Consider the following 26,203-nt stretch of genomic DNA (forward strand, 5'->3'; position numbering starts at 1 on the left):
CGCCGTGCAGGTGAGCGCCACAATCAGGACTGCATACGACCGAGGCACACAGGGCCAACACCCGGCATCATGGTGTGGGGAGCGATCTCCTACACTGGCCGTACACCACTGGTGATCGTCGAGGGGACACTGAATAGTGCACGGTACATCCAAACCGTCATCGAACCCATCGTTCTACCATTCCTAGACCGGCAAGGGAACTTGCTGTTCCAACAGGACAATGCACGTCCGCATGTATCCCGTGCCACCCAACGTGCTCTAGAAGGTGTAAGTCAACTACCCTGGCCAGCAAGGTCTCCGGATCTGTCCCCCATTGAGCATGTTTGGGACTGGATGAAGCGTCGTCTCACGCGGTCTGCACGTCCAGCACGAACGCTGGTCCAACTGAGGCGCCAGGTGGAAATGGCATGGCAAGCCGTTCCACAGGACTACATCCAGCATCTCTACGATCGTCTCCATGGGAGAATAGCAGCCTGCATTGCTGCGAAAGGTGGATATACACTTACTAGTGCCGACATTGTGCATGCTCTGTTGCCTGTGTCTATGTGCCTGTGGTTCTGTCAGTGTGATCATGTGATGTATCGGACCCCAGGAATGTGTCAATAAAGTTTCCCCTTCCTGGGACAATGAATTCACGGTGTTCTTATTTCAATTTCCAGGAGTGTATTTTTACAAATGTGTCACCCAGAAACATCTCAATGTTTCACCAACTGTATCATCTGAGCTGAAAGCTCAATAGAAGAAATTGATTATTATTCCTTTCCATTACCCAGTATATCTTTTACCAATACTAAGAGCAACTTCACTACAGAACGTTTACTTCTAACAATAAAGAACTTCACGGACTTGGTAAACATTTGGATTAAACTTGTCTCTACCATTAAACTTCTTTCACAAACTATAATGATATCAGCATTGGTGTTTTCTATGAGGGCTTTGAGCTTTCGCATCATCCCCAACATAGCTATTACTGTTAATGATGATAATATGCTCTCTTGGCCTGGCCTTGTTTTGTGTAAAAAAGTCTCAGTCCACTCAAAATAGCTTCTATTACCCATGCAGCTGTCTCCTGTGATAGTGGACCACTGTCCCTAATTAATCCTGGCATAAGTTAAAGAATTAAAATAAAATTCCCTCCATTTTAAAAATTACAAGAGATATTTTATGAGAATTCTTCATTGCTTGCATCAAGCACTGCTACCAGTTATGGGAACAATGAAATACTCACAACTTCAACCGTGCACAGTTAAACACTCAGACTGGGAAGAAAGCTGAGCACTCTCACGAGTCTTGTTAAAATATTCACCAATTTCTGACTTGTCAAGGTTTAGCATATTCACTTCTATAGAAATCCCCAAGCTGTGGTAGTTACCCATTGTGATTCATTTGCTTTGACGTCTTCATGCTACCCTACCTTGTGCAAGTCTCTTTATCAACTTCTGCAACTACATCCTACTGAATATGCTTCCTTTGCATATTTCTTGGTCTCCCTCTACAATTTTTACTCTGCACACATCCCTCCAATACTTAACTGGTGATTCCTTAATGTCGCAAAATGTGGTCGATCAACTGAATGAACCCTTCTTTAAGTCAAGTTTACCAAAAAAATCCTTTTCTCCTCAATTTTGTTCAGTATCCTCACTGGTTACATGATCTAATCATCAGCATTTTTCTGTAGCATGACATTTCAAAAGCTTCTATTATCTTCTTGTCTGAACTGTTTATTGTTCATATTTTACTTCCATACAAGGCTGCTCTTCTTCCCAAACACCTTCAGAAAATATTTTCTAACACTTCAATCTATATTTGATGTCAACAAATTTCTCTTCTTCAGAAATGTCTTTCCTCCATTGCTGTTCTACATTTTATATCCTCGCTACTTCAGCCATCATCAGTTATTTTATTGCCTGAATAGCAAAACTCATCTATTACATTTAGTGTCATTTCCTAAATCTAATTCCCTCAGGAGGAGGAGGAGGAGGATGAGGAGGAGGAGGAGGAGAAGAAGATTAATGTTTAACATCCTGCTGACAATGAGGTCTTCAGATATGGGTACAAGCTCAGATTAGGGAAGGATGGATCAGAAAAGCAGCCATGCCCTTTTGAAGAAGTCATCCTGGCTTCTGCCTTAAGCTATTTAGAAAAATCACAGAAAACCTAAATCACAATATCACAATGGCCAGAAGTGGGTTTGATGCTTCGTCCTAACGAATGCCAATCCAGTGTGCTAACGACTGCATTATCCTGCTCAATAATACCCCCAGCATCACCTGATTTAATTCAGCTACATTCCATTACCATTTGATTTTTGTTGATGTTTCCTTACATCCTCATTTCAAGACACTATCCATTCTGTTCAATTTGTGTTCCAAGTACTTTGCTGTCTCTGCCAGAATTACAATGTCATCGGCAAACTTAAAAGTTTTTATTTCTTCTACTTGAACTTAAATTCCTTTTCCAAATTTTTCTTTGGTTTCCTTTACTGCTTGCTCAATGTACAGACTGAATAACATTGAGAATAGACTATAGCCCTGTCTCATCACTACATTCTCAACCACGTAATCTTTTCCTCCCTGTATTTTACCCCTGCTACCTTTAGAATTTCAAGCAGCGTATTTCGGCCAACATTGTCAAAAGTTTTCTCCAAGCTCGCTTTTTGAGTCATCAGTCTTCTGACTGGTTTGATGCAACCCACCTTGAATTCCTCTCCTGTGCCAACCTTTTTATCTCAGAGTAGCACTTACAACCAACATCCTCAATTATTTGCTGTATGTATTTCAGTCTCTGTCTTCCTCTACAGTTTTTACCCTCTACAGCTCCCTCTAGTACCATGGATGTTATTCCCTGATGACAACACATGTCCTATCATCCTGTCCCTCCTTCTTGTCAGTGTTTTCCATATACTCCTTACCTCTACAATTGTGTGCAGAACCTTCTTAGTCTTTACCTTATCAGCCCACCTAATTTTCAACATTTGTCTGTAACACCACATCTCAAATGCTTTGATTCTCTCCTGTTCCAGTTTTCCACAGTTCACTACTGTACAATGCTGTGCTCCAAACATACATTCTCAGAAATTTATTCCGCAAATTAAGGGCTATGTTTGATACTAGTAGACTTCCCTTGGTCAGCCGTGCCCTTTTTGCCATTGCTAGTATGCTTTTGATGTCCTTGCTCCATCCCTCATTAGGTATTTTGCTGCCTAGGCAGCATAATTTCTTAACTTCATCTACTTCGTGACCATCAATCCTGGTGTTAAGTTTCTCGCTGTTCTCATTTCTGCCACTTCTCAATACTCTCACCTTTCTTCGATTTACTCTCAATTCATATTCTGTACTGATTAGACTGTTCATTCCATTCAGCAGATCCTGTAATTCTTCTCCACTATCATTGAGGATAGCAGTGTCATCAGCAAACCTTACCATTGGTATCCTTTCACCTTGAATTTTAATTCCAACCTGGAACCTTTCCTTTACTTCCATCATTGGTTCTTCGATGTACAGACTGAACAGTAGGGATGAAAGACTACATTCCTGCCTTACATCCTATTTAATCTGAGCACTTTGTTCTTGGTCTCACAACATTTTTGATCCCTTTTGACTCTTGTATGTGTTGTAGATTACCTTTTCTCTGCCGTTAGCTTACCCCTATTTTCCTCACAATTTTGAACTCTTGCACCATTTGACACTGTCAAAGGCTTTTTCCAGATCGACCGATTCCGTGAATGTGTCTTTGATTCTTCTTTAGTCTTGGTTCCATTATCAGCCACAACATCATAATTACCTTACCTTTTCCATTCTTCTATACATTATTCCTGTCCGCAACTTGGATGCATCAGCTGTTAAGCTGATTGTGTGATAATTCTCGCACTTGTTAGCTCTTGCAGTCTTCAGAACTATGTGGATGATATTTCTGCGAAAGTCAGATGGTATATCATCTGACTCGTATACAGTCTACATACCAATGTGAATAGTTCTTTTGTTGCCACTTCCCCCAATGATTTTAGAAATTCTAATGGAGTGCCATCTATCCCTTCTGCCTTTTTTGATTTTAAGTCTTCTAAAGATCTTTTAAATTCTGATTCTAATACTGGATCCCTTTCTCTTCCTTATCACTCCCGCTTCTTTTTCTATCACCTATTGACTCCTGTTTCTTTTTCTGTCACATCAGTCAAGGCTTCCTCCTCGTGTAGGTCAAAATGTACTCTTTACACCTATCTGCTCTCTCCTCTGCATTCAACAGTGAATTCCCATTGCAATCTTAATGTTACTGCCCTTGTTTTGACTTCTGTCTAAGCTGAGCCAGTCCTACTGACAATCATTTCTTTTTCAATTTTTTCATATTTTTTGTGCGCCAAGTTCTCCTTAGCTTTCCTGCACATCCTATTTACTTAATTCCTAAGCGACTTGTATTTTTGGTTTCCTGAATTTCTCTGGACATTTTTGTACTTCCTTCTTTCATTGATCAACTGAAATATTTCTTTTGTTATCTATCGTTCCTTCACATTTACCTTCTTTGTACCTACATTTTTCTTTCCAGCTTCTGTGATTACCCTTTTTAAATATGTCCATTCCAATTCAACTTAACTGCCTACTGAGCTATTCCTTATTGCAGTATCTATACACTTAAGAGACCTTCAAGCATATCTCTTCATTTCTTAGTACTTCCATATCACACTTCTTTGTGTATTGATTCTTCCTGACTAGTCTCTTGAACTTCAGCCTATTTTTCATCCCAACTAAATTGTGATCTGAGTCTGTACCTGCTCCTGTGTAAGCCTTACACTCCAGTTACAAGATGTATAAACAAAGGTTTGCCTTATCCTTAACCTATCTTCTAATAGGAGTTGTAGGTTCAGTATTACCTAATGTGTTCCTACATTTCTCCAGAATTCAAACTGATCTTCCCGGAGGTTGTTTTCTACAAATTTTTCCATGCCCTCGATAATAATTACTGGAACTGGGATTACTACATCCTTCTTTAAGTCTGAGGGTATTTAACCTGTCTCATAGATCCTGCATATCACGCAGAATAGTGTTGTTATGGCTGGATTTCCCAAGGATATTCCTAGTTCTCAGGGAATGTCGTCTACTATGGGGGCCTTGTTTCAACTAAGATCTTTCAAGATCATTCTTCACACAGTATGGTATCTCGTATCTTATCTTCACCTACACTCTGTTCTATTTTTATAACACTGCCTTCATGTTTACTTCTGTTGTATAGCCCTTATATATAATCCTTCACCTTTCCACTTTCCCTTCATTGCTTGATATTGGTTTTCCCTCTAAGCTTTTGATATTCATACAGTTTCTTTTCTTTTCTCCAAAAATTTCTTTAATTTATCTATAGGCAGGATCTATCTTTCTCCTAGTTGTATGTGCTTCTATTTTTTTTTTTTTTTTGTCCTCTATTCATTTCTGTTCAGCCATTTAGCACTTCCTGTCAATCTCATTTTCTAGACATTCACATTTCCTTTTGCTTGTATCATTTGGTGCATTTCTCTATTTTCTCCATTCATCAGTTAAATTCATTTTCTCCTGTGACATCCAAAGCCCTCGTCTTCTTGCATTTTTTATCCTCTGCCGCCTTCACTATTTCATCTCTCACAGCTAACTACTCTTCTTCTAGTGTATTCCTTTCCCACATTTCCATCAACTGTTGCCTAATGCTCCATCTGAAACTCCCCAGAAACTCTGGTTGTTTCAAATTACCCAGGTCCCATCTCCTTAATTTCCTGTTTTCTTGCAATTTCCTCAGTTTTGATCAACAGTCCATAAGCAATAAATTGTGATCAGTCCACACCTGCCCCTGGAAATGACTTACACTTTAAATTCTCCTTCCTTAAAATAATATAGCTTTTCAATTAAACTATAATCAGCCCCTCTTTGGTTTTTTTTATCCCTCAGAAAATTTCATTTCACTTATCAGGTCTGTTTTATGACTTGGCAGAAAAACCTAAGAAGTTTTAGTCTTACATTAAATCAGGATTTAAGGTCTCTGTCTAGACCCTGAGATCATAATGGCATCAAAATTGAGGCCAGCACATAAAAGCCAGAAATACTAAGCATCTTTTTTCAAAACTCTTCCACTGAGAAAAATCTCTCTGTAGTTCCTCCTTTGAATCATTGCACAATTGTCAAAACATATGACCATGGGCTAGAAAAACAACTGAAATCACTCCACAGAGGAAAAGGCACTAGAACAGGATACAATATGTTTCTACATAGAGAATGCAAGAGAAGGCTCCTCTTCTAGCAGCAGTGCACTAGAAGCTGCTGGAGGATTGACCCATTACTCATGATAGAAAAAGTGCACAGGTCATTTTTATTTAAAAGAAGAGTCATCGAACAGACACACTGCTTTTACTCTGTTTAAGAATATTTTAGATTTATGAAGTGTGCTATATAAATACTTAATGCATAAAGTATTTTATTGTAACCTTAAATAACTTTGCCTAGAAACTGTACTTAAAAGTTGACTTGTCCAAAGTCTTATGCAAAAGATGTTTTTGTAGGCAACCGGAACAATAAATACAATACAAAAACACAATACTGTTGCCCTATATCTCTGATGTCACTCTGTTATGGAATTTTGGAACCTGTATTATGCTCTCATATTATGGCATGTATTGGGACTGAAAATCTCCTCTGTAGGAATGGGTTCCAGAAGCAACAATCAAGTGAAACCTAGCTCACTTGTTTTTTATTTTCATGAAATCCAGGCAGTAGTATACACCAGGATCCAGGCTGATACCGAGTTCGTTGACTTCCGGAAGGCATTCGATACTGTCCCACACTGCCACCTAATGAACACAATAAGAGCACACGTAATATCAGATCAGATGTGTAACTGCATTCAAGAGTTTCTAGCAAACAGGACATAGCATGTCATTCCCAATGGAGAGAGGTCTTCTGACATCAAAGTAACTTTTAGCATATCCCAAAGGAATATTGTTAGACTTTTAACAATGTACATCAAATACCTATTGGATAACAACAGAAGTTCCACGAACCTTTTTGTGGATTATACCGTTATATAAACAGAAAGCTCAAACCAGAAAATTGTGGCAAAATTCAGAACTCCGGCATAGGATTTGCGCTTGGTGCAGGGACTGGTAATTGACCCTCAACATAAACAAATGTAATGTATTGCACAAAAATAGACAGAAAGATCCATTACTGTAAGATTAAACAATTACTAAACAATCACTGGGAGCAGTCATCAACCCATTCCACATCTGGGATGACTCTCCGTGTGACACACACAAGAGTGAATGCTGGATTACTCAATGGCAGCCATGCTGTTAAGTGGCTTAAGATATGCCGTGTATTGGAGCTCTGAACCAGCAATAATCTCATCTCTGTGTATACCCATAACTTTATGGTCAAGAAATAATTTCCTAAACAGAACAGACAGTTATTTTAACTAACTCCCCAATGCTTCAGTCATCTTCCAAACCTCAAACTTGACCTTAGGTGAAGGGTCATGTTGAATGTGGGCAGTATCTGGGCAGACCACAGCACTGAACCAATCAGAGGATGCTTGAGATGCACCACACAGTACCACCACTGAAAGCCTTAAGCTACATGGTTCCACTGCCAGCATGACCTGAAGCTGTGAGCAGAGAGAAACCAACTCAGCTTGAGTCTGAATACACCATTCCAACAAGGAACCCCTTGGGCATGTGATAATAAGCTCAATATTTAATAAGGTTCAATTGAAAGTGCTGTGTTAATAATTGTTGTTGTTGTGGTCTTCAGTCCTGAGGCTGGTTTGATGCAGCTCTCCATGCTACTCTATCCTGTGCAAGCTTCTTCATCTCCCAGTACCTACTGCAACCTACATCCTTCTGAATCTGCTTAGTGTATTCATCTCTTGGTCTCCCTCTACGATTTTTACCCTCCACGCTGCCCTCCAATGCTAAATTTGTGATCCCTTGATGCCTCAAAACATGTACTACCAACCGATCCCTCCTTCTAGTCAAGTTGTGCCACAAACTTCTCTTCTCCCCAATCCTATTCAATACCTGCTCATTAGTTACGTGATCTACCCACCTTACCGAGCGAGGTGGCGCAGTGGTTAGCACACTGGACTCGCATTTGGGGGGACGACGGTTCAATCCCGTCTCCGGCCATCCTGATTTAGGTTTTCCGTGATTTCCCTGAATTGTTTCAGGCAAATGCCAGGATGGTTCCTTTGAAAGGGCACGGCCGATTTCCTTCCCAATCCTTCCCTAACCCGAGCTTGCGCTCTGTCTCTAATGACCTCGTTGTCGACGGGACGTTAAACACTAACCACCACCACCACTACCCACCTTATCTTCAGCATTCTTCTGTAGCACCACATTTCGAAAGCTTCTATTCTCTTCTTATCCAAACTAGTTATCGTCCATGTCTCACTTCCATACATGGCTACACTACATACAAATACTTTCAGAAACGACTTCCTGACACCTAAATCTATACTCGATGTTAACAAATTTCTCTTCTTGAGAAACGCTTTCCTTGCCATTGCCAGTCTACATTTTATATCCTTTCTACTTCGACCATCATCGGTTATTTTACTCCCTAAATAGCAAAACTCCTTTACTACTTTAAGTGTCTCATTTCCTAATCTAATTCCCTCAGCATCACCCGACTTCATTTGACTACATTCCATTATCCTCGTTTTGCTTTTGTTGATGTTCATCTTATATCCTCCTTTCAAGACACCGTCCATTCCGTTCAACTGCTCTTCCAAGTCCTTTGCTGTCTCTGACAGAATTACAATGTCATCGGCGAACCTCGAAGTTTTTACTTCTTCTCCATGAATTTTAATACCTACTCCGAATTTTTCTTTTGTTTCCTTTACTGCTTGCTCAATATACAGATTGAATAACATCGGGGAGAGGCTACAACCATGTCTCACTCCTTTCCCAACCACTGCTTCCCTTTCATGCCCCTCGACTCTTATAACTGCCATCTGGTTTCTGTACAAATTGTAAATAGCCTTTCGCTCCCTGTATTTTACCCCTGCCACCTTCAGAATTTGAAAGAGAGTATTCCACTCAACGTTGTCAAAAGCTTTCTCTAAGTCTACAAATGCTAGAAACGTAGGTTTCCCTTTTCTTAATCTTTGTTCCAAGATAAGTCGTAAGGTCAGTATTGCCTCACGTGTTCCAACATTTCTACGGAATCCAAACTGATCTTCCCCGAGGTCGGCTTCTACCAGTTTTTCCATTCGTCTGTAAAGAATTTGCGTTAGTATTTTGCAGCTGTGACTTATTAAACTGATAGTTCGGTAATTTTCACATCTGGAATAATTATATTCTTCTTGAAGTCTGAGGGTATTTTGCCTGTCTCATACATCGTGCTCACCAGATGGTAGAGTTTTGTCATGACTGGCTCTCCCGAGGCCATCAGTAGTTCTAACGGAAAGTTGTCTACTCCCGGGGCCTTGTTTCGACCCAGGTCTTTCAGTGCTCTGTCAAACTCTTCACGCAGTATCTTATCTCCCATTTCGTCTTCATCTACATCCTCTTCCATTTCCATAATATTGTCCTCAAGTACATCGCCCTTGTATAAACCCTCTATATACTCCTTCCACCTTTCTGCCTTCCCTTCTTTGCTTAGAACTGGGTTGCCATCTGAGCTCTTGATATTCATACAAGTGGTTCTCTTCTCTCCAAAGGTCTCTTTAATTTTCCTGTAGATAGTATCTATCTTACCCCTAGTGAGACAAGCCTCTACATCCTTACATTTGTCCTCTAGCCATCCCTGCTTAGCCATCCCTGCTTAGCCATTTTGCACTTCCTGTCGATTTCATTTTTGAGACGTTTGTATTCCTTTTTGCCTGCTTCATTTACTGCATTTTTATATTTTCTCCTTTCATCAATTAAATTCAATATTTCTTCTGTTACCCAAGGATTTCTATTAGCCCTCGTCTTTTTACCTACTTGATCGTCTGCTGCCTTCACCATTTCATCCCTCAGAGCTACCCATTCTTCTTCTACTGTATTTCTTTCCCCCATTCCTGTCAATTGTTCCCTTATGCTCTCCCTGAAACTCTCTACAACCTCTGGTTCTTTCAGTTTATCCAGGTCCCATCTCCTTAAATCCCCACCTTTTTGCAGTTTCTTCAGTTTCAATCTGCAGTTCATAACCAATAGATTGTGGTCAGAATCCACATCTGCCCCAGGAAATGTCTTACAATTTAAAACCTGGTTCCTAAATCTCTGTCTTACCATTATATAATCTATCTGAAACATTTTAGTATCTCCAGGGTTCTTCCATGTATACAACCCTCTTTCATGATTCTTGAACCAAGTGTTAGCTATGATTAAGTTGTGCTCTGTGCAAAATTCTATCAGGCGGCTTCCTCTTTCATTTCTTAGCCCCCATCCATATTCACCTACTAAGTTTCCTTCTCTTCCTTTTCCTACTGTCGAATTCCAGTCACCCATGACTATTAAATTTTCGTCTCCCTTCACTACCTGAATAATTTCTTTTATCTCGTCATACATTTCATCTATTTCTTCATCATCTGCAGAGATAGTTGGCATATAAACTTCTACTACTGTAGTAGGCATGGGCTTTGTGTCTATCTTGGCCACAATAATGCGTTCACTATGCTGTTTGTAGTAGCTAACCCGCACTCCTATTTTTTTATTCATTATTAAACCTACTCCTGCATTACCCCTATTTGATTTTGTATTTATAGCCCTGTAATCACCTGACCAAAAGTCTTGTTCCTCCTGCCACCGAACTTCACTAATTCCCACTATATCTAACTTTAACCTATCCATTTCACTTTTCAAATTTTCTAACCTACCTGCCCGATTAAGTGATCTGACATTCCACGCTCCGATCCGTAGAACGTCGGTTTTCTTTCTCCTGATAACGACGTCCTCTTGAGTAGTCCCCGCCCGGAGATCTGAATGGGGGACTATTTTACCTCCGGAATATTTTACCCAAGAGGACGCCATGATCATTTAATCATACAGTAAAGCTGCATGTCCTCGGGGAAAAATACGGCTGTAGTTTCCCCTTGCTTTCAGCCGTTCGCAGTACCAGCACAGCAAGGCCGTTTTGGTTAATGTTACAAGGCCAGATCAGTCAATCATCCAGACTGTTGCCCCTGCAACTACTGAAAAGGCTGCTGCCCCTCTTCAGGAACCACATGTTTGTCTGGCCTCTCAACAGATACCCCTCCGTTGTGGTTGCTCCTACGGTACGGCCATCTGTGTCGCTGAGGCACGCAAGCCTCCCCACCAACGGCAAGGTCCATGGTTCATGTTAATAATTATGACAGGAAAAATATTAGCTGCTAATGACTCACCATGTGCATTACGAGGGTGACAGAAAATGAGTCTCTGGAAGGAGCAGACATCAATCCTCTATGGAACATATGTATTACACTTCACAAAATGGACATTGTTGACATTAAAAAATGTTCAAAACAAATCATTAACTTACACCATGAACCCTGTATGAAAAATGGCATGCCATAGTGATCCCAAATGTTTGCACCATCAAGAGTGAAGGTGAACTCCTTGGGAGTTACAAATTGTGCGTGATGTTCAGCCAGATATCCACTCTTACAGAATGTATATAGGATCATATTGGTATAAGGTGGTGTTGAGAACTGATGGCACAATGCGAAACAGTTTGTTGTAGAGCTTATTGTGAAACTGGCTATCGTTTTAAGGCATAATTGCAGATAGTGTGATAATATGTTTTATAGGCATGGAAAAAACCAATGTCCACAGACTGAATTTGTCCATGGTTCCAGGTGGCATGAACTGCAATGTCACACTTTTCAGGACAGATAGTTTGCTCTAAAGGAGTATGATGTTTATTCACATACCGGGAATCAAGCAAGTTACAGTGACCAGCTATTGGGCAAAAGCAGTGCTCGTACCATAGTTGTGGTTCTCTTACACCCATTTTCAAACTCTTGCTTGCTGTGACAAATATTCCCTCCTGCCCTTGCATGATCATGCACACGAGAAGGAACGAGAGGGGGCAGAGCTCGTCCAACTCCTCACAGCACAATAAATAACCTTCCAGTCAATTTACCATACAGGTTAACAATCAGCATAATTGTATACAAATACGTTAAGGCATTGATGGTAACTGATTTTATACAACTCTCTTAGTACATCTAATTTCCAGGATTCCTATCATATGTATTCCCTGTTCATATCCTAATTTGTCATATCACACAACACATTCCACCGACTCATTTTGCGAAAATGCTAATATTTAATTTGCTACTTTTTCCTCACTCTGCAAAACTCCTTGGATTCCTTTCTGATGAAATGTCAACTTTGGCAACTGTTGCTATAAATATAATGCAATGTTTGCTTTGTTTATCTTTGCCACTGCCCTGCTTTGTATCAGCACCACTAGCACTGTAGTACTGTTGTGACTTGCTTGTCGACTCAGCCGTTCAGCTAGGCTATGTAGCCTCATCCTGTGCTCACCATGGGATCTACATCTACATCTACATCTACATCTACATCTACATTTATACTCCGCAAGCCGCCCAATGGTGTGTGGCAGAGGGCACTTTACGTGCCACTGTCATTACTTCCCTTTCCTGTTCCAGTCGTGTATGGTTCGCGGGAAGAACGGGAAGAACAACTGGTGGAAAGCCTCCGTGCATGCTCGAATCCCTTTAATTTTACATTCGTGATCTCCTCGGGAGGTATAAGTAGGGGGAAGCAATATATTCGATACCTCATCCAGAAACGCACCCTCTCGAAACCTGGACAGCAAGTTACACCGCGATGCAGAGCACCTCTCTTGCAGAGTCTGCCACTTGAGTTTGCTAAACATCTCTGTAACGCTATCACACTTACCAAATAACCCTGTGACGAAACGTGCCGCTCTTCTTTGGATTTTCTCTATCTCCTCTGTCAACCCGACCTGGTACGGATCCCACACTGATGAGCAATACTCAAGTATAGGTCGAACGAGTGATTTGTAAGCCACCTCCTTTGTTGATGGGCTACATTTTCTAAGGACTCAATGAATCTAAACCTGGCACCCGCCTTACCAACAATTAATTTTATATGATCATTTCACTTCAAATCATTCTGTACGCATACTCCCAGATATTTTACAGAAGTAACTGCTACCAGTGTTTGTTCCGCTATCATATAATCATACAATAATGGATCCTTCTTTCAATGTATTCACAATACATTACATTTGTCTATGTTAAGGGTCGGTTGCCACTCCCTGCACCAAGTGCCTATCCACTGCAGATCTTCCTGCTTTTCACTGCAACTTTCTAATGCTGCTACTTCTCTGTGTACTACAGCATCATCCGCGAAAAGCCGCATGGAACTTCCAACACTATCTACTAGGTCATTTATATATATTGTGAAAAGCAGTGGTCCCATAACTCTCCCCTGTGGCACGCCAGAGGTTACTTTAACATCTGTAGATGTCTCTCCATTGAGAACAACATGCTGTGTTCTGTTTGCTAAAAACTCTTCAATCCAGCCATACAGCTGGTCTGATGTGCCGTAGGGTCTTACTTCGTTTATCAGGTGACAGTGCGGAACTGTACTGAACGCCTTCCAGAAGTCAAGGAAAATGGCATCTACCTGGGAGCCTGTATCTAATATTTTCTGGGTCTCATGAACAAATAAAGCGAGTTGGGTCTCACACGATCACTGTTTCCGGAATCCATGTTGATTCCTAAGGAGTAGATTCTGGGTTTTCAGAAATGACATGATACGTGAGCAAAAAACATGTTCTAAAACTCTACAACAGATCGATGTCAGAGATACAGGCCTATAGTTTTGCGAATCTGCTCGACGACCGTTCTTGAAAACTGGGGCTATCTGTGCTCCTTTCCAATCATTTGGAACCTTCCGTTCCTCTAGAGATTTGCGGTCCACGGCTGTTATCAGGGGGGCAAGTTCTTTCGTGTACTCTGTGTAGAATTGAACTGGTATCCCGTCAGGTCGAGTGGACTTTCCTCTGTTGAGTGATTTCAGTTGCTTTTCTATTCCTTGGACACTTATTAAGATGTCAGCCATTTTCTCGTTCATGCGAGGATTTAGAGAAGGAACTGCAGCGTGGTCTTCCTCTGTGAAACAGCTTTGGAAAAAGGTGTTTAGTATTTCAGCTTTACACGTATCATCCTCTGTTTCAATGCCATCATCATCCCAGAGTGTCTGGATATGCCGTTTCGATCCACTTACTGATTTAACGTAAGACCAGAACCTCCTAGGATTTTCTGTCAAGTCGGTACATAGAATTTTACTTTCGAATTCACTGAACGCTTCACGCACAGCCCTCCTTAAGCTAACTTTGACATCGTTTAGGTTCTGTTTGTCTGAGAGGTTTTGGCTGCGTTTAAGCTTGGAGTGAAGCTCTCTTTGCTTTCGCAGTAGCTTCCTAACTTTGTTGTTGAACCACAGTGGGTTTTTCCCGTCCCTCACAGTTTTACTCAGCATGTACCTGTCTAAAACGCATTTTACGATTGCCTTGAACATTTTCCATAAACACTCAACATTGTCAGTGTCGGAACAGAAATTTTCGTTTTGATCTGTTAGGTAGTCTGAAATTTGCCTCCTATTACTCTTGCTAAACAGATAAACCTTCCTCCCTTTTTTTTATATTCCTACTTACTTCCATATTCAGGGATGCTGCAACGGCCTTATGATCACCGATTCCCTGTTCTGCACATACAGAGTCGAAAAGTTTGGGTCTGTTTGTTATCAGTAGGTCCAAGATGTTATCTCCACGAGTCGGTTCTCTGTTTAATTGCTCGAGGTAATTTTCGGATAGTGCACTCAGTATAATGTCACTCAATGCTCTGTCCCTACCACCAGTCCTAAACATCTGAGTGTCCCAGTCTATATCTGGTAAATTGAAATCTCCACCTAAGACTATAACATGCTGAGGAAATTTATTTGAAATGTATTCCAAATTTTCTCTCAGTTGTTCTGCCACTAATGCTGCTGAGTCGGGAGATCAGTAAAAGGAGCCAATTATTAACCAAGCTCGGTTGTTGAGTATAACCTCCACCCATAATAATTCTCGGGAACTATCCACTTCTATTTCATTTCAAGATAAACTACTACTAACAGCGACAAACACGCCACCACCGGATGCATGCAATCTATCCTTTCTAAACACTGTCTGTGCCTTTGTAAAAATTTCGGCAGAATTTATCTCTGGCTTCAGCCAGCTTTCTGTACCTATAACGATTTTAGCTTCAGTGCTTTCTATCAGCACTTTACCAATGTAGCTTCGACAGTTTACAATTACAATGCCGATTGCTGCTTGGTACCCGCATGACCAGTGTTTACCCCGCACCCTTTGAGGCTGTTGCCCTTTCTGTGCTTGCCTGAGGCCATCTAACCTAAAAAAAAACAGTCCACTCCACACAACCCCTGCTACCCATGTAGCCAACTGCTGGGTGTAGTGGACTCCTGACCTATCCAGCGGAACCCGAAACCCCACAACTCTATGGCGCAAGTCGAGGAATCTACAGCCCACACGGTCGCAGAACCGTCTCAGCCTCTTGATTCAGACCCTCCACTCGGTTCTGTACCAAAGGTCCGCAGTCAGTCCTGTTGACGATGCTGCAGATGGTGAGCTCTGCTTTCATCCTGCTAGCGAGACTTCCAGTCTTCACCAAATCACATAGCCGTCGGAAGCCAGAGAGGATTTCCTCCGATCCATAGCAACACACATCATTGGTGCCGACATGAGTGACCACTTGCAGATGGATGCACCCTGTACCCTTCATGGCATCCTGAAGGATGGAATGGAATCTGGAATGACTCCCCCTGGTATGCACATGGAGTGCACATTGGTTTTCTTCCCCTGCCTTGCAGCCACATCTCTAAGGGGCCCCATTACGCGCCTGACATTGGATTTCCCAATTACCAGTAAGCCCACCCTCTGTGACCGCCCAGATCTTGCAGACTGAGGGGCAACCTCTGGAGCAGGACAAGCAGCCATGTCTGGCCGAAGATCAGTATCAGCCGGAGACAGAGCCTGAAACCAGTTCGTCAGACAAACTGGAGAGGCCTTCCGTTCAGCCCACCGGAATGTCTTTTGCCCCCTGCCACACCTCGAGATGACCTCCCACTCTACCATGAGTGAGGGGTCAGCCTCAATGTGGGCAGTATCCCGGGTAGCCACAGCCATATTCCGATCGGGGGGATGCGTGGGATGTGCTGGCCGTCCCTGACAAACCCACGTCCGGACCCCCACAGTGATGCTCATTGGTAACAGCCTCAAGCTGTGTGACCAAAGCCAACACTGCCTGAAGCTGGGAGTGAAGGGACGCCAACTCGCCCGCATCCGAACACAGCAGTCACAGTCCCTATCCCTGTTGTGCAAAGAACGTCTGAACTGATCTACAGAGGGCACAAACAATTCGACACAAAATTTAAACAGTTACTAAAATACAAGGTTGCCCAGTAAATGCAGTAATGCTGCTACTTTCACACTGCTGACACACTGCTCGGTGGCAGAAGAAGACTATGTGATTCTACACTATTTAGGTACTAAAACGCGATGCTACAACTCTCAAATACTACAATATGCCGAAATTTGTGGATTAAACTATGCAAGTAACCAAAAAAACACAAAGAAATTAAGAATTAAACTATGTAACAAATAAGTGAGCTCAAGTCCCACACCCCATTGCATGGTAGACAATATATGGGGTGTCAAATGCTGTAAACATCATTGGCCTTTAGCAACCCCTCCCTCCAGCGGCTCCTTGTCAGTCTCTATCCATATTACAACTTTCCATTGGAACTTCTTATGAACTAAAGAAGCTCAGTTCTTTGCTGCCACTAAACAAGTTCACATTTTAAAAAATGATTTTAAGTAATTTTTCAGGTGATAACACTTACCTCAATAAAAAGCTCACCCATACTTTTGGACCAATTATAATCAGTGTCATTTTTCCATAAAAAGAGTGTCTTTAAGTAGTAGCTTGCAATTCCTTTCCAATTTTGGACATCTCTTAGTTTCTAGAAAATGGAAAGAAAAGTCAATCATTTCTCCACTACCAGATATGATAAATAAGTTAAACAAAAAATGAGGCACTGTATAAGAGAAAAAATGTTTTTAAAATAATCTAAAAATTGAATTATAAAATAAGATTTTGCAGTATGATAGATTATCAGTACTCCATCGCTTACTTGCTGTGACTAGACAGTGAACTGTATGTGACACTTTTTTTTTTGCATTTTTGATATATTTACCTCACAAAAAACACTAAATTTTAATAATACCAAGATACGATTTTTTTGCAAATTGCTTACAGTCATTCATCAGCAAACAGACATTTGGAAGTTAACACAGACTAAACTGAGAACACTAAAAATACAAGGACTGGTTGAAAGACAAGCGAGTGAATTGGGAAAGAGACTTGCAGTAGACATCTTTCCTCTATATACTTCCAAAAACTGATTTGAAATCTTCATTTCTACTTACTGTAAGTATCTGTATTAATGCAAGTGTTTGCTTCTTACTAGGATAATTGGAAAATGTCAGATTGTTAATAAAGAGTTACTTCTCAACTGTGTAAATGGTTCTTAAATGTAAGAAAGACTGAAAATATTACATGAATCGCACTCCACTCATAGTGGTTACATTAGCACATGTAATGCTGAAAATCCAAGGTGTCCAGTTGAGGTGATAACTTAAGATACAGACAATAGTACGTATGAGGTTGCTGAGCACATAACTGCAATGTAAAGAAAATTTCAACTATCTAACATATGCAAAAACATTTGAATATGAGAAAGGTTCTGGCAAGATGACTATAGACAAACAGGCCAAAGTAAACTGTGACCACATGCCAAAGAATTAACTTATGTTCAAGGGGATTCCAACTGATTTTTGAAATACTCTAAAGAAAGCCATGTTGATTATTATTAGCTGGAAAAGTCACAGCTAAGTATAGTGGAAGTCAAACTGCAGAAGTGTTCAATACCTTTCTCCTGCAGTGTTTGAAGTTAGTTTGAATTCCTTTCAGACACAGTTTTAATCTACCAAAATTTCAAAACATTACACACACCGCTGCAGAGTGAAATATTCATTCCAGATAACAGTACTACATTGTGATTTTTTATTTGATTCATTTCAGAGTGAGCCTACATTTGCAGAGAACATTTTTTTGTCCCTTCAAGCTAAAACTGTCGAAATTCCTACTTCATCTACCTGTTCCCTACATTTTGTCTATTCTTATCCTTAAAAAAACTTATTTTACCCCATTTTACAGATTGCACAATGTGGTATTGTACTATCAGTTATGGAAGGTGTAGGAAATATCAAAACAAGCAGCAAAAACTGTTTCCATGTGATCATGTTTGCCATATAACCACTGTGAAAATCAACACAAATCATCCTCAAATATTTGAAAAATTAGTTCAGTAGGGAGAAAATGTCATAATGTGAAATATCACTGCCAAAATGAATTTCTACTTAGCAGAACCCAAGAAAGCTCAGAGGACAAGTAGAAAGTTTGTCATCCTGCCACATAGATCACAATATTTGCTTTCTGTTATTTGAAAGCATGTTGCACAATAATCCAACACAAATAGCAACTTGATTTGTGGAATAGACATCTACATCTACATATATACTCCTCTAGCTACCAAGCAGTTTGCGGCAAAGGTCACAATTCGCACCAAAGTCATATCCTCCCCCCCCCCCCCCCTCTTTTCCACTCACGAATCACGTGAGGGAAAACAACTGTCAGAACACCTCAGTACAAGCTCTTACTTCCCTTATCTTTGAATGGTGGTCATTGCGTGATTTGAAAGTTGTTGGTAATAATATATGCTCTACATCCTCGGTGAATATCGGAATTCAGAATTTAGTGAGCAGCCCCTTCTGTTTAGTGCCCCGTCTATCTGCAAGTGTGCCCCACTTCAAACTTTCTATGAGATTTGTAATGCTCTCGTGATGGCTAAATGTTCCAGTCATGAATCTTGCCACTCTTCTTTGGACTTTCTCAATCTCTTGAATCAGTCCCAACTGGTATGGGTCCCATACTTATTCGGACTTTCAGAAGCAGTTGCATATGTTTCTTTCATGTAGTTTAAGTGGAATACCACATTGCCATAAAATTCTTTGCTTTGGACAGTCTATCATCACTGGAAATTCATTCAAAGTTTGTGAATATTTGTAATGAGACTTCACCTCTATTCAACAATTTAAAAAATGGGCTGTTTAATGCAAACATGCCTTCATGAAGGACATTCCAAAATTGTAACTACACACAAAATCAACATACTGTGCAATACAGGATTGAATGTAGAGGCTGAAAGCTAATGACACTGCTCCATAAAGGGTGAAGTTAAATTTATCTTCCAAAGAGGTTAAAGTCTGTGTTTTCTATTATGTAACAGGTGAAACAGCACTCCAAATACAATTCAAGTTTTCTGAATGAACAGTCTAATGAAGAGGTTATGGGAATACTGGATGATCATTTTCCAGGTCATTCAGAATCTTCTCATGGGAAAATGTTGGACAAAATAAGTTGGCTAAGACAGGCATTGCATTGGAAAGAAATGCATTTTTTACATAAAAATGCAATAACCAATTAGCAGAAAGAGAAGTTTTTGCCTTGCCCTCATAAGTATGTTATAAATGAGTTAATGAGCCAAAAGAAGACTATATCAAGAAATAAACAGAATTATATTAATAAAACAATACTGTAGAAAATCCAGAATGGAATAATGACAATCCTATGAAAAGGATAGATTGTTATTCACCATATAGTGTAGACACTGAGTTGCGGACAGGCACAAGAAAGAGACTACTAAACAAGTAAGCTTTCGCCAAAAGGCCTTCTTCTGAAATAGACACCACACACACACACACACACACACACACACAGATATATCACATTCACACAAAAACAACTCTCTCTCTCTCTCTCTCTCTCTCTCTCTCCCACACACACACACACACACACACACACACACACAAAACCACATTTTCTGGCTGCCGAGACCAGACTGCAAGCAACTGTGCATGGTGGCAGAAGCAATGTAGGTGGCAGGGGTAAGGACGAGACTGGTGGGACAGAGGGAGGGATAGCACAGTAGGTGTCAAGGATAGTAAAGTGCTGCTTGCAGGAGCATACAGGGACATCGAGGAGAGTGGGTAGGGTAGCTATGTGCTGATGGGAGGTTAGACAGGGTTGGGGTTGGAGGGAGGGGGGCATAAAAGTAGAAACTCTATGTGTGTATTGGTGGAATAGTAGGCTGTGTAGTGTTGGGAGTGGGAACACAGAAGGAGATACCTCTTCTCCATCTACAAAATTCTTCTGCTCTGCAATCCCAAATTCCTTTAGCCCTTTCTCACATTGAATGAGAGCAACATGCTCAATGCCACCTCAAAAAACTCTTCAACCTGTGCATCTCCCACTCTCATCTTGGAACATGACTATCCACCACCTCTGCAATAGCCTCCAAACCTTCCCCACATCCCCTAACAGTTGACAAATCCTGCCTCACAGACCTATTACATTTACCACCCATCAAAAACTTCCTCCCAACACTATGGAAAATCCAGAATCTAAACACACCTGAAACATAATCATGAACCTTTCCTCCAACAGTTTTAAGTCTGACAGGTGTATCAGTCCTTTCCAAAGGCCTTACCTTTCACTCCACTCTCAAATTTAATCATGCTTGAATTGTTAAAGACCTTCCCTCCTTCTCATGGTCCCTAAGATGGAAACACTCAATTTACTCCTCCATCCAGCCACAATACACCCCCCTCCCCCCAGCTCCCAAATAACCTCCTGTAACTTTCCAGAATTTTTTAACTTTGAACCTTGCCTCACCATCATTCCCCAAATCCATCCACATGCAAGCTAAACTTATAACCGCAAAAATAATTGTAATCTGCTACCAAAAAACTGATCTTGACTTTATAATCCTACCTGCTGACAAAGGCTCCCCACTGTCATTTTGAACAAAGAGGATTACTCAGTGCAAGGACTCTGCCATCTATCAGATTCATCCACCTACAAACTCTATCACAGTGACCTTGTCCGGAAATCCAAAAGACCTCCAATCTCTTCTCAAATCCTTAGGCCAATCCTAGAACCTCAGCTCTCAGGACACTCCATTGTGGCCAGTTTTGTGCTCCCACTGAAAGAATCTCTGCTCTCATAGACCAACACCTTCAGCCTATTACCCGCAATCTGTCCTCCTACATAAAAGACTCCAATCATTTCCTCCACCAACTCATATCTGTTCCTGTTGCTGTACAACATGGTGCCCTGCTCATCGCTACTGATGCCACCTCCCTTTACACTAACATCCCTAATGTCCATGGCCTTGCTATGACTAAAGACTACATTTCCCAAAGAACAACAGATTCCAAACCTACAACCTCCTTTCTGGTCAACATGACCAATTATATCCTCACCCACAAGTCCTTCATCTCTGAAGGCATCACCTATAAACAAATCTGTGGTACGGCAATGTGCTATCATATGGCACCATCTTCTGCCAAGCTACTTGTGGGCCTTCTAGAGGAATACTTACTAACCACCCAGAATCCCAAACCTCTCACCTGGTTCAGATTCACTGATGACATCTTTTTGATCTGGACTAAGGATGACTACACCTTATCCACATTCATCGAGAACCTCAATGCCTTCTCCCCCATTCACTTCACCTAGACCTCCTTTTTCAATGTTGACTTCCATTTCGAAGATTGCTACATCAGTACCTCGGTGCATATCAGACCTAACAACCACCAGCAATACTTCCACTTCGACAACTGCCACTCATTCCACACCAAGAAGACCCTTCCATACAGCCTAACCACCTGTGGCCACTGCATCTGCAGTGACAAGCAGTCCCTCTTGAAACATACCAAGGGCCTCATTGATGCCTTCAAAGACTGAAAATTAGCCTCCCAACCTCGTACAGAAACATACCTCCCATGCCTGATCTCGCCAGTCATCCACTACCTCCCAAAGTCCCCATCTATCCACAAAGGAGCATTTCCCTCACGACTCGGTACCATCCAGGACTGGAGCAACTGGATCACATTCTCTGCAGTGGTTTTTACTACTTCTTGTCATGCCTCGAAATGAGGAATTTTCTACCCAATATCCTTCCCACTCCTCTGACAGTGGTATTCCACCACCCACCAAACATACACAATATCTACACCCATCCCTAATCTACCTCTACTCACAGTCCATTATCTCACAGCTCAATCCCTGTAATAGACCTAGATGTCAGACCTGTCCCAGATATCACCCCAACACCACCTACTCCAGTCTGATCACAAGCATCACCTATCCCACCAAAGACAAGGCTACCTATGAAAATAGTCAAGTGATGTACAAGCTAAGCTGCAAATACTGCACTGCATTCTACAAGAGAAACACAACACAACACAACCAACAAGCTATCTGTTCACATGAATGGCCACTGACTAACTGTGGCCAAGAAACAGCTGAAACACACAGTTGCTGAGCATGCTGCCCAACACAATGTTCTTCATTTCAATGTCTGCTTCACAGCCTGCAGCCTGTATTGTATGATCCTTCCTACAACCTCCTGCTTTTCTGAATTGTTCACAGTCTCTTTACTTCTCTCCTTTTCTGTTCCCTCCCCCATGTCTAAACTTCTGCCTGAACTTAGCTGCCATACCCTCTCTCTGTATGCTCCCACAAGCAGCACTTCACTATCCCCCACCCCTATCCTGCTATCCCTCCCAAAACTCCCCCACCTCCTCCATATTCCCACCACTCAAGATTGCTTCTTCCCATCATGTACAGTTGCTCGCAGTCTGGCCTTGGTGGCCAGACAGTGGTCATGCCTGTGTGAGTTGTGTTTGCATGAATGTGTGTGTGTGTTGTTTATTTCGGAAGAAAGGCCTTTGAGCCAAAAGCTTACTTGTTTAGTAGTGTTTTTGTTGTGTTTGTCTGCAACTCAACACCTCAACCCTTTTCACAATACTGTCATTAAAAAAAATACTTTAAAATTCATGCTGGCCGGAGTGGCTGAGCGGTTCCAGGCACTACAGTCTGGAACTGAGTGACCACTATGGTCATAGGTTCGAATCCTGCCTCGGGCATGGATGTGTGTGACGTCATTAGGTTAGTTAGGTTTAAGTAGTTCTAAGTTCTAGGGGACTGATGACCTCAGAAGTCAAGTCCAATAGTGCTCAAGCCATTTGATTTTTTAAAATTCACAGGCTTTCTAAACAACTCTCATATGTTGTTCTTACTGTGGTGGTGTTGATTCAAAGACTGACCTGATGAATCTCCACTATGCCAGTCTATTCTGTGCAAGCATCTTCATCTCTGCATAACCATGGCAACCTACATCCATTTGAACCTGCTTGCGGTATCTAACTTTGGTCACCATAAACAATTTTTAACCCCCCCCCCCCCCCCCACCCCAACCTTTATTACGAAAGTGACAATTCCTCAATGCCTCAGGATGTGTCCTACAGTTAATTCCTTCTTTTTGTCAAATTGTGCCACATATTTCTTTTCTCCCAATACGCTTCTGTTCATAAATTAGTTGATGTAACCATGTAATCTTCAGCATGCTTCTGTAGCAGCACATTTCAAATTCTTCTGTTCTCTTCCTGACCAAACATTTTAAGCTAATCATCCACATTCTGCTTCCATACAACACTACACTACACACAAATACTTCCAGAACAACTTCCTAACATTTAAATCTATATTCAATGTTGACAATTTTCTGTTTTAGAGATATGCTTGACTTGTTACTGTCTGTCTGCATTTTGTATCCTCCATACTTCAACTATCATCAGTTATTTTGCTGCTCAAATAGCAAAATTCATAAATTACTGTTAGTGTCTCATTTCCTGATGTAATTACCTCAGTATCATCTAGTTTCATTCAATTAACCTTACTTCACTTCAATTGATGTTCAACTTGCAACCTTTTTTCAAGAGACTATCCATTCTTTTCAACTGCTCTTCCAAGTCTTTTGTTGCTTTTGACAGAATTGCAATGTCATCAACAAACTTCAAAGGTTTTTATTTCTTTATTTCTTCTCTGAACTATAATTCCCTCTACAATTTCCTCCTATGTTTCCTTCACAACTTGCTCAGTGTACAGATTGTATAAATTCAGGGACAATATACAACCTTGTCACACAATCTTCCGAACTAATATTTCCATTTCATCCATTTCATGTCCTTCAGATCTTATAACTTATTTCCTGTCCAGGCTGTGAATAAACTTTTGCTGCTTGTATTTTACTCCTCCCACATTCAGAATTTCAAAGAGATAATTCCAGTCAAAATTATCAAAGATTTCTCTAAAGCTACAAATACTGTAAATGTAGCTTTTATTTTACCAATCTTCTAGGATAAGTCATATCCTTAGTGTTATCTCACGCATTCCTATTTCTCCAGAAGCCAAAATGGTCTTTCCCAAGGTTGGCTTCTACCAGTTTTTCCCTTCTTCTGTAAATAATTTATGTCAGTATCTAGAAACTATGACGTATTACACTGACAGTTGGATGATATTCACAAGAGTCAGCACCTACTCTTTTTGTAATTTGAATTTTTACATTCTTGAAGTCTGAGGGTTTTTCTTGCAAACCAGATGGAATAGTTTTGTCATGGCTGGCTCTCTAAAGCTTCTCAATAATTTTGAGGGAACATCACCTATTTCCACTGCCTCATTTCAACTTAGGTCTTTCAATGCCCTGTCAAATTCTTCTCACAGTATCTTATTGCTCATCTTGTTTTCATCTGCTTACTCTTCTCTTTCTATAATGTTACCTTAAAATTCTTTTTCCTTGTATGGACTTTCTACACGTATTGATTATTTCTTTCAACTTTACCTTCTTTTCTTAACACTGGCTTGCCACCTGAGATATTGATATGAAAAAAGCTGTTCCTCTTTTCTCCAAATGTCTATTTAATTTTCTTATAGGAGTCATCCATCTTTTTCCTAGTAAAGCATGCTTCTACAGACTTGCATTTGTCCTCCAGCAACATCTGCTTAGCTATTTTACACTTCTTGCCCATCTCATGTTTTTAGACATCCTCATCCCTTTTTACTGCTTCATTTTTATGTTTTCTCCTTTCATCAATTAAAATCAATATCTATTGTGTTCCCTAAAAATTTGTACTTGGCCTTGTCGTTTTGCTGATTTAATTCTCTGTTGGCTTCACCATTTCATATCTCAAAGCTATACTTTTGTCTTCATAGTATTCCTTTCCCGTGCGTCAGCTAACCATTTCCTAACACTATTTTTGAAATTCTCAACTACTTTTGATTCTTACAATTTATCTAGATCCCATCTCCTTAACATCCTACCTCCCCACAATTTCTTCAATTTTAATTGGGAGTTCATAACCTATAAATTGTGGTCAGAGTCCACATCTGCCCCAGGAAAATTCCTTCAGTTTAAAATGTAGTTTTGAAACATCTGTTTTATCATTATATATTTGATCTGAAACCTTCCATTGCCTCCAGATTTATAACTATAATTTACTTAATCTTAAGTGCACATTAATGATGGTTATACGATAATTGCAAACATGTACTGCTACAGCAATGGAGGTTACGTTAATTTACAATTATTACATAATCGAGATAAATAGTAATAACTTGTCAGTTGCATTACATTCAGTTAACAGTTTTGTGAACGTTTAAGCTACACAAAACAAGTAATTACACTAGTATATTTATATTTTGGACAATGTAAATACTAAAACTTAGGTTTTGTTGGAATATGTTATAGTGACGCATTTCCTCATCAAACTATATGTGTCAAGAACTACACTCTCTTTCTTTTACTTTCCTCAGAAGTGGTACATCTTCTCACACAGACTCACAAAGCTGTGCTAAAGCAAAAGGCCACAGAACAGCTCTGCACATTGTTAATGGAATAATGTACTGACATTTTTTGGGAAGTGTTGCACTAAGTGCAAGAGTGGGAATGCTTGAGGGTCAGATCCAATGGATGATTTCAGTATCTGCAAAACTTATTGCAATCAGTACACAACTTAACTGCAGTATACAATTAGCAGCCTTAATGGTTGTGGTGCCTTTAGAATTTTAGGAATTTTTAAAAAACATAATTCTGAAATGACTATATTGTGATGCTTGTATCCAAGAAAAAAAATTACCACAGTAAACTTGTTTTCCACTACAGTCACTAATTTCAGGTATGAAAAGATTTTGAGTAATTTCATAGCTG

At 40.5% G+C, this 26,203-nt stretch overlaps 1 protein-coding gene across 1 annotated transcript in view; it reads right to left on the bottom strand.

The window, feature by feature from the left end:
* Positions 1-26,203, bottom strand: part of LOC126251852 (cyclic GMP-AMP synthase-like receptor) — a 272,843-nt gene that overhangs the window by 73,084 nt on the left and 173,556 nt on the right. The window contains exon 8 of the mRNA XM_049952528.1: positions 16,874-16,993. Within this exon, the coding sequence (XP_049808485.1) occupies positions 16,874-16,993 (120 nt within the window). The remainder of the gene's footprint in view (positions 1-16,873; positions 16,994-26,203) is intronic.

This window comes from Schistocerca nitens, chromosome 4, assembly GCF_023898315.1.
Source record: "Schistocerca nitens isolate TAMUIC-IGC-003100 chromosome 4, iqSchNite1.1, whole genome shotgun sequence".
NCBI classification, from domain to species: domain Eukaryota; kingdom Metazoa; phylum Arthropoda; class Insecta; order Orthoptera; family Acrididae; genus Schistocerca; species Schistocerca nitens.